This window comes from Rhea pennata, chromosome Z, assembly GCF_028389875.1.
Source record: "Rhea pennata isolate bPtePen1 chromosome Z, bPtePen1.pri, whole genome shotgun sequence".
Taxonomy (NCBI): domain Eukaryota; kingdom Metazoa; phylum Chordata; class Aves; order Rheiformes; family Rheidae; genus Rhea; species Rhea pennata.
In genome coordinates, this window is record NC_084702.1 from 31,071,617 (window position 1) to 31,081,796 (window position 10,180).

The 10,180-nt window shown below is 37.7% G+C and overlaps 1 protein-coding gene across 1 annotated transcript; it reads right to left on the bottom strand.

Annotated features, from left to right (window-relative positions):
- Positions 1-3,819: 3,819 nt before the first annotated feature.
- On the bottom strand, positions 3,820-5,363 carry LOC134153959 (protein FAM240B-like). The gene is made up of 2 exons (XM_062600530.1): positions 5,224-5,363; positions 3,820-3,945 (listed from the first exon to the last, which is right to left on the bottom strand). The coding sequence occupies exons 1-2, from the start codon at positions 5,361-5,363 to the stop codon at positions 3,867-3,869; spliced, it is 219 nt and encodes a 72-aa protein (XP_062456514.1). The 3' UTR covers positions 3,820-3,866.
- Between the last annotated feature and the right edge of the window lie 4,817 nt (positions 5,364-10,180).

Genomic DNA, 10,180 nt, shown 5'->3' on the forward strand with positions numbered 1-10,180 from the left:
TGGTGCCATGTGGTGTGTTTCCTTAAGTACTGAGAACTTTAAACATCTCACAACTGTGGTATGGATCAGCCTCCTCTTCCTAGAACATTCCCCAAAGCCCAAACACGTGTGTGTGGTTACATGGACAAGGAGCGGTGGCACTGTGAGGAACATATGGCCATGGGGTGTCATGTTGAAGGTGAGCAGCTGAGTGATCAATCAAATTCATAACACAGCCTCAGTGGCTGAGTTATGCTCATTTGCTCATTATTTAGGGAACTCAAGGGAATAGTCCCTTGGTAAGGGAAGGACATCGTTCAAGAAGGACTACAGAGCAAAGAACTGTATTTAAACTCTCCCAGTTTGGGCTAAACTGCTAAAAGGTCTGTTAAGTTACTGACAGAATCATTCTTCACAGCTGTCAGCCCTTATCCATACGCCAGAAGGGCCATTAATACAGCTAAAATGGAGTATCTGTCACTCTAGTGCTAGCACAGAGGGTACTTCTCATAAATAGCATTTTAAAGGATTTGGGTCCGGATTACTTCGTGTTTGTTTAAGAGGGTGATAAAACTTTACGACTTTTTTATGTTGTGAGCTTTTTTTAAGTAGCTCTGTACCATGCATTTGTAATGAGGAATGTCATGCATCTCACTACGCTGTGTCAGCATGAAGAGAAGAATGGTAAAATAATGAAAGCTAGGAAGATAAGCAAGTATCTATCACATTTTAATTACAAAGTTAATAAGAGGAGATTGCCATGACTCAATCTCTTGCTGTTATACTCAAAAGCAATGTGAAAATGTGGCTAAAAAGAAAAGACAAAAGAAATGAAGTGTTTCTTTGAGGAGCTGTTTAGAAATATTTGAGTTATTAGCTTTAAACCGATTAACAGAATATTATGCTCCTCTAAAAGTACATGCTACTTTTATGGAAAATAGTCTGAAGAGCATCTAAGTGTCCTTTCTAACCATGTTGTTTCTGCAGAGCCTGTGCAGAAAAATTGATTCTATCAATTTTTTAGCTGATGACTTTTCCAGTCCTGCAGTCAGTTTCCTTTACTCCTTTTTTTGTGGCTCATTTCTGAGTCCCATAGAAATTGCAGTTTACCTCCCTTTCATTTCTGTTATGACCTTCAAGGTAAATTAAAAATTTATATTTTTATATTTTCAAATTGCCAGAACCATTTTCATGTCAATCTGCTTCAGTTTTTGATTAAGTTTTTTCTTGACATTTAGACTTGAATTTTAATATTATCGCACTTTTATTTTTGTTGACTGACTCTAATTTATATTTATTGCTCTGAATTCTTTTATTGGCGGTAATTTATAAAACTCCTGGGCAGATTACCCCTGCAAAAGTAATGGAGGTTATAATCAAAATGTGTTACTAGTACCTGGATAAATAAAGATTACATGGCCCAAAGTCCTGAATCTAACACAGTAGGACTTGAGCCTGAAATAATTCATATGGACACTAAAGGTGAAATTGCCAAGTTCAGAAGTGTGGCTTAATTCTGGAAATATGTTCTTAGAACTCCTGTGGCCTTGGGCTGAAAAAGGTACAGTCTATTCACAATAAGGTCATTTTTATTATTTTAAAGAGATGACTTTGACGTGTCCTAGTTTGATAAGGACATACTCCAAAGCATTATTCTGTGACACAACTAAACAAAATGTACAATGAGTAACTTAGGTGGGAGGAAATGCCACAATTTAAAGTAGTCACTTCCTGGTATTGCTCTTCCTGGCTCCCAATGGATTTTCCTCTTTTTGGCTCATTTCATGAAAAGGGGAGAAGAAGAATCTAAACTATGCGAAATGCAAGAAAAAGATCATTCAAGGGTGCCTCATTCATTTCTAAGAAATGCCAACTCTGTCTTGCACTTTGCACAGTGATTCACGCAGTGGAAGAGAGGATGCAAAATGCTGCTGTTATTGCAGTTCAAACTCTAATTTCAGTCAAAATGGTAGAAAAATCAATGCTATTTCAGACTGGAGTTCTGGTAGAGCTTCAGTAAGCAGAAAGCACAGACAAATGGTGGGAGAATTGAACTGTGTGAACTGGCATTTTCAAAGAAATCAGACTTTTAGTCCAAACCTGATATTAAGCTGGGGGTCTGCTTTGGGATGTTTTTATTAAAGCACAGCTATATTGTCATTACGCTGTTATTCTCTAGACTGGAAAAGAATGCATATTTCTGGTTGATGTTGCTTAAACTTTCTCAAGAAAAGACCAGATTGATGAATGTGAGTTTAACATTTTTTTCAGCCAGCAAGCAAACTCTGCTCAAGTTTGACATAGCTGCTGATGTCTTGATTTTTGAGTACTTGTTTCAAGGTCGTATTTTTTTAATGGATTTTAATGGATTTTTCAGGTTCCCCAAACATTATTTGCATGTTTAAACTCCCATATCAGATTTGGTTTGACCTTGAGATACACAAAAGTGAATTCAAAAGGTGATGTATAAAGACAGAACAAACAGCATTTCTAACTCTTATTTTACTTTAAAAAGAACAGATGTTCTAAATAATTTAAACCTTCAAACTCTTCCTCTATTTTTCTTTTTTCTTTCCCGCTGCCATTGGCAATTCAAATCCTTTCTATTCTGAAACAATATGGATTATCAGAGAACTAGTGACGTGGTCATAGAACAAGGCACTGAAACTTAAACAAGTGAGGGAAGAGATTTTTAGTGTGTTCATAACAAAACCCATTTTGCGCTACATTACCTCAAGTGTTCTGGTGGCAACAAAGCAGTCACCCTAAAAAGGAAGCAACTTTCTCACATCAACCTACAGAAGTGCTTTGACACTGTTACAGGGAACGTCACCTCCGTACAAAGCATTAGAAAGGGAACTACAAATATTTTTGACTAATGACAAATGTAGGGCATTTGGTACCTTTAGCAACAGGGCAAGCTTACCATGCATCTAAATGATACCAGTTGCAAAGGAATGCATATGGGGGAATGCCCAAGTTAGAGAAAGAAGTGGTTTTGGCATGTGTGTAGTTGTGATTATTTTGTTCATTTGTCCTTTTTTAAACTCCTGATGACTGTTGGCTGTAAACATGCAACCTTGTGAAGCAGCTCTGATGCCAGCTCTGGACAAGCTGGCTGGGGAACCAGAAGCAGCTTATTCATGGCACTACGGATTGCCCTGCTGAGAAGCATGATTTTAGCATTTGATTTACCTCACAAAAATCCAAGTTGTTTTGTCTCTGCTGATATAGTGGCTCACCTTAGCCAAAATAGATCAACTATTAATTAAGCAGCTTTTGTTCTCAGTGCATTGTGGATGTATCAGAGTCTGTTTCTCAGGAAATGTATTAATGGTTTCGCCAACATTTAATAAGGTGGCTGAGAAAATCTGTAACTTCCACCAAGTTTGGCACCACTAGTGATCTGGGATGTGTGTCATGTCTATACAATGTTCTCTCTTCCCTAGTCTGAGCTGGGATCTTGCACGGTTTAAAGAAAAGAAAAAACTCAATTATTCATTAAACAACTGAAAGAGAGCTACTTCATTAAATTACCATCAGTTTATACAGAAACCCTAAATGTTCAGGAAATGTTTCTGCTGAACACTTACTATTTTGCTGAACTCTTTTTTTTCCCAGGCATCCACAGCTCAAGGAACCATGATTTATTAATCTTGAACATTTTGGAGTGCTTCAATCTCTTTTCATCAAGTGAGGGGATAAATAAATAATTTTAAAAGCAGCAATAGACATTTCACATATGAAACTTCTAAAAATGACAGCTAATTAATTATAACTCATTTAAGCCATGAAGTAAAACTAGCTTAAGCTTTTGCATCACACCATCATTTTCTCCTACAAAACAATTTTCTTCTTTTTCCCCTCCCAACATGTATGTGGGATCTTCAGCTGGATGGGTCTTCAGGTTGGGTTTTCAGCATTTTTATCCGTTTTTCCAGCCTCTCCATCCATTCGTTTCTGAGCCTAGGAACAGAAACACTGATCAGGTGGTAGTCTGCTTGTCCTCAGTTTTTTATAGGGAACAGATTTATAATCTTCCCACTTCTGCACATCTTCCCAGTTGCCGCAGAGGCTAGCAAGTCCTGTGACCTTGGGGCACTTTAAGGTAAATCATGATTCGCTTTTAAAGCCCTGCACAGCCTCACCTGAGCATCGTGGTCGACTTCCACCTCCAGTGGCCCCCCTCAAGCACCTCTGCATGTCCAGGCTTCTGGTCACCTCCACTGGAGACTGCCTGCTGCCACCTAGTGTCACCCAGCATCTCCCTGCTTCGCTTCTTCCCCAGAAACTCACTTAAACAAAAGTATCACATGGAGGGATTGCAGGTTCCTGGACACTACTGGGCTTGGAAACATTGTGCATAGTGAAATTGCTGTTAGATCTATGAGAGATGGTTTTAGGTGACAGCTAGCGCTTTTTCTTTATTGTAGTGCCTAGGTGCTGCAGAAAGACAGCGCCTGCCTCAAGCAGAAAAGGCAGGCATATCTTGGCTGAGGAGCTGTGACATGCTGGAATTAGCTTTTTATAAATGGGTAAAACACACTAGAGACTGACTCTTAGTCCAGGGTTATTACTGAAAGGCCATTCTTCCACCTATTTTGTTGAAAATTAATCTGAAGATAGGTATGAAGGGATTTTGTGCAAATGCTTCCTGTCTTCTCGAGACTTTGTTTGAAGAAAAAGCTGTACTGACTTTGCAGCAGACTAGTTTATTCTCTTTTTGTCTGGATGAGGTAAATACGGCTATGGATTATGATCGCCTTGGTCAGTTAGTACAGTCAGTACTCTCCTTTGTTAAAGATTTACCTTGTGCAAATTAACACATCTGTTTTAATTCAAATTAATTCCCTTTTCTGTGAAAACAAGGCCACAGAGTGAAGGTGGCCAAGTACACTTCTGTGCCAGATCTGCTGTGGACACAAACCTTGTTCGTGAAAAGGTTATACTGCTAGAGGTTGTCCTAATAGCTTCACGAAAAGTGAAGTGAAGAAAAGTGAAAGCTGACAAATTTGGGGCCCATTTAGTGAACAGCAAACCTTAGGGTTTAAGTGAACCTCATCCTGTGAAGCCAAAGGTTAGACATGAGTATACCAGTTTGGGAAGCTTTATTGTTTTCTAAAAATCCCAGAAAAATAAAGACTGCTTTCAGGTGTCATTGCCTGACTTGAAGTAGGAGTGCTACTTATATTTAAAGAATGACAGCACAAACTCAAATAACCTTTCCGAATGCAAACCACGCACTTTGTCAGAGCACTTCTTTGCTGACGTTCTTTCTCAATTTGCAGATACCGAGTCTGTTGTTCAATAGTCTTTTCCCAGAAGTGTCTCAGGTCACTCGTTTCACATCCCCTTACTTCATGACGTATATATTGACTGTTCATTTTCTGAAAAGCAGAAAGTAAAACAAGCCATATTACAAGTTATTGGCCCCACATCTGTTTGATGGTTAAAATACATTACTTTTCTTATGTTCTTTTGCACCCACAGGTTCACACAAAGTCTCTCTTTTTTTTTTTTTTTTTTTTTTTTTTTTTTTTTTTTGCAGGATCAGGATACAAAGGACATGACTCACTTTAACCTTCTCATCCTTAATGCTGACACTTGGGGGTCTGCTGTCTATGGCAATTCAGATTCCTAGCTGCTCACCTCAACAAATACCTCTTGCTTCCATCTGTGGCTGTGACCTTTAAGCTCATGCTGTAGTGCAGCGTCATTGCATTCTCCAGCTTAATGATTAAGATACTTTTTGCTGTATTCATAAATGAAATAAAAAATAGCAAGAACTAGTGGGATTTTTTCAGTTTCCATGACTATATAATGATAAAGTGACTATTGTGGATTAGTATCAAATTGATAAAGAAAAGGAAATCTGGTGATCAGATCTTAATCATTGTGATGCTTACCTTAATTTTATTTGGGAATGGAGAAAGCTTAAATATATAAACTTAATTGTATAGACAACTTTGTAAGATGCTAACTTGCAAATGCCACATTGTTTTTTAAAGGCTTCTTCCTCTCCTGTAACTTTTAAAACAGGAAAATTTTATTGAATATATTTTCTATCTGATTACATGTATTTTTAATGCCCATTCTGTGCTGTCTTTCCTTCATTTGATGATTTGATGTCATCTTAAAAATAAGTTTAGAAGTAAATCTTATCAGAGGAGAAGAATATCTGTCTCAGGATGACTCTTCATAGGCTAACGGTTAAACCTTGGTATTCCACATCACACCAAGATAATCATACCATTACTTTCAAAACTTTATTAAATAGGAAATGAGTATATACATTGTGCCTTCCAAACTGATGTGTGATTTTGCCTGAATATGCTATTACATTTTTTTACCAGAACATTTAATTTTTTTAATGAGTGTTTAGAGCTTTCTCATGTCTTGTTTGAATTCATGGCAATTATTTGTAATTTATTTTAATCAGAACGACAGAGAGCTAGTAAACAAGTCCCTCCAGGCTATCTTGGAAAAGCTTGAAGAAACTGCTGCCATTCCACTGCCAGGCATGGTAAGAAAAGCAAAACTGGGAACTGGTAATCTTTGTATAATTCCATTTGGAGACTAAGCTGTTTTATTAGAAACTGCGAGAAACATGATAAAGACTATAAGCACAGAACAAAAGCAGCTCTTTTGAGGAGTCTGCTTTCTTTGAGATTTCCTTGCAACTCCTTTGTGGTTCCCTGTAACCCCTCTGTTCCTTGTATACCAGCTCATGGCCTCCAGATGATAAAAGCACTAAATTTTAGCTGGAGATTTTCAGAAAAAAAATTTACTGAGTATTTTTCTTTTGCCTGATTCTGAGCAAATTATAGCCAAATGTAAGCATTAGCGTCTGTCTCTAACGTGAATTGCAGGCATAGCTGAACAACTCCGTTTGTTCAGCTATGGGGGATAACCAGTTCTGGGTGAAAAATTCTCTTAGTGTGAACGTTTGTTCCTAAGATACATATTTTATAAATCTTTGCATGTATAGCAATGCCAAAACAAATCTCTATTCCCAGATAACAGTTACTACTCTCTATACATGCTGTGTACCTAGGAGTAACCTAGAAATTTATGAAAAAAATCCAACCATAATCAACTGGGCCAGGCTGATGGACCTTCCAGTCCAGGTTTTAATCTCTGAAAACAACAATATCTCTATATAGCAACAAGCAAAGCTTCCAGAAATCCCTGAAGCTCAAAATAAACCTTATGACAGTGACATGCCAGGAAGTAATCTCTCCTTGTTTCCTTAATCACAGGTGATTTGGAGGCATAATAACTTTATCCTACTGAATTCCTACATAATATACTGTGTATGCTTCTTTTCTTGACTTATGAGAAAACATATCTCTTCTGCATGATATTGAGCTCTGAATTCGTGGACCAAATTGCCACAAGACATAATTGAGCCCAAGAATATACTTTCAGAATATACATATGCCTTATCTGTTTTAAATGTTCTGCTTTCTGGTTTGATTGTATATATTATTGGTGATGGCTCAAACATATTTTTCTTTTCGCTTCTTTCCATCACCCCTCTTTCCTCCTCTAATAAAAAATCCCAAGGTAAAATGTTTAAACCCAGTAAAATAGAAGTTAAGAATTAGTTTTCATTGCAATTCACCGTGTGTATAATACCGTGGTATTTAGAAGAACATTAGAACACAGAAACTACAAAGTGTGAACAATATTATGCAGTACAATTTGGGTTTTTTTGGGGGAATCTAACACTTCAGCGAGTGCATTATCTGTGAAATTTTGTGTGTGTACTGGCTCAGGTACTCTAAGAGATTTGTTCAAACCTGTCCTTCTTTCCTAACCTTTTATTTTGTGGTCTCACCTGGATACCTTGATGTTGAGTTTTCTCTTAGCTCTCCCTCTACTTACTCTTCTTTCCCCTTGATCTTCCTCTTTATTTTCTTTCCTCCTGTTATCTGATAATACTTGAATATATATCAAAGCAACTGGACTTTGCATTTCTACATTGTCATTTTACTGAGCCTTATACATAGCCACATTTAAACTTTAAGAAAAAACAGAGTGCAATTATTTTTCTCTGAACTGTGAAATCATCTGCCTTGTATTGCATTTATTTCACATCCATTAACTGAGCCCATCAGCATGGTAACGGTAGGAATCATACCACAACCCTGCCAGAATAACCGGTGTGATACCTTTTACCTTTACACATTCCATGGACAGGTATTCAGATTCCCCAGTGTCCTGCTGTTCATTTCAAAACTGTTGCCATAAAACCTCAAGGTCATGTGGGTGATTAAGGATATCAAACATTGTCTATCAAAATCTCACTGTCAATATCCCGAAGATATAGTCTCTACGCTAACATCTTCTGCTGGTGACAAAAGCTCTTTATTTTTCCCCTCCATTTCAATTTTATTCAGAGGAAAGGATCAGGACATAAGCCTATACTGTGGCTTTACACTAGTGGCTATCAATGTAACACAGTTTATTTTCATGCATCAGAGCTTTGTTTAAAATAGAAAGTAAGAGGAACCCCCTTAATACATAAAGTGAAGAAAGAAGAAGGCAGTTTGAAAGCAGCTCCCAAAGCAATCTGAACAAATAATGTTGTGTGATGTAATACATAGGCAAGAATATACTGTCAAAGCATGTAGAATATGTTGTTAAAGCATGTAAAGTTGTATGTACCCTTTTTATAGATATTGGAGTTAGCTATTCCAGGTTCAGTCAGACCTAGGACTAAATGAAGCTTTATTTAAGTATCCAGTGACAATTCTTCCGTAGGGCAATATTGAGAGTTTTCTTCTCGTAATCATCTTTGACAGACCCCTGACTGCAAAGTGGTGAAACAAACATAGCTGCTCACAAATAAAAGCAATAGCTGGATAAACTCTAGGAAGGGTCTATGCTTCACAAGATGAACGTGACATTTAGAGCAGGTTGATAGTACTTAGATATAGCTTGCTAAAGGAGGCCTTCTACGGGTAGGGAAGCTATGGTACTGCAAACGTTATCTGGAACTAAAAAAAATAATGCTGTTAGAACAGGAGAGAGGAATGTAAGATCAATTAGATGTGACATCTTGACTTTTCTGTAACTAGAAAAATCAATTGCCAGTAGCTGGAACTCACTGATTCTATGAGAAACCATTACCACCAAGAGAAACACACAGTTTCATGAGAAGAATTGGAAGTCACAAGCTGCTCAGCTAGAAAATGTAAAATAAAGATCTTTTTTTCCCTGTAGAAGAACACAACTCGTTATTTCACTTCCCCCTCCCGCCAAGTACCTATACAAGAAAGTGTTTTTTATTGGTTTGTTTGCTTTCCTCCTTGTCTATGGCACAGTACAATTAACCAGAGAAATGAGTGTGTGTTGTGTGTGGTGTTTCTCCTCTCCACCTCCCCCTCCCTTAGGCATCAGCTCCTGAACACAAGTTAAGAGTCGTTATGTCTGAATATTTCTAAGCTAAAGCACCTCAAGTGCCACGGAATTCCCTGTGGGAATACAAATTAGGTTTGGGCTTGCATTGAACATTACCAAGATTGAAGGGGTATTTCTGCGTGGTCCTTGTACTTCTGAATCTGCTGGGCCCAGTGGACGCATAGGGCCTGACTGCTGATTACAAGTGACATCTTCTGTCTTCTGGAAAGATGCTACCTAGATTTCATTATAGCAAAAAGACCCAATGTATATTTAGGGAGACAAATGCCAACTGTTGGTTCTGACAAACATCTTGAGTGTTTGTACTTCAGAAACTGGCAGAGGATAGTAAAAGAAAGAACGATGCTGGTGTTCACAGTGGTATTGTATTTAAATTTTCTAGTTCTGGCAGACACAGAATGTACCCAAAGGGTTTGCAGCCATCAGCTGTACTGCATTATCTTTGCTCCTTTCTCTTTGGCGTAACAAATCTTCCTGCATTTGTCATATTGAAATCACTGTTGCCTATTTTGTACTGGTTTCCAGGGTATTTTGCGTCTTCCTAGAAATAATCCAAAATTTTTCTTCACTACTTCTGCACAGAATTTGCATAGTGATTGCACTTCATTTTACAGATGTGCTGTATAAAGATTGCATGAGATATGGGAGAGTAAAATACGTCCATGTTAATCTTAACATTTGACTTTAATAAGGAATCTCATTCAAATTTAGAAAATAGGACTACTAATCAGGGTCATGTCTTCCTTCTTTTGCTCTGATACTGACTTCGATCTTG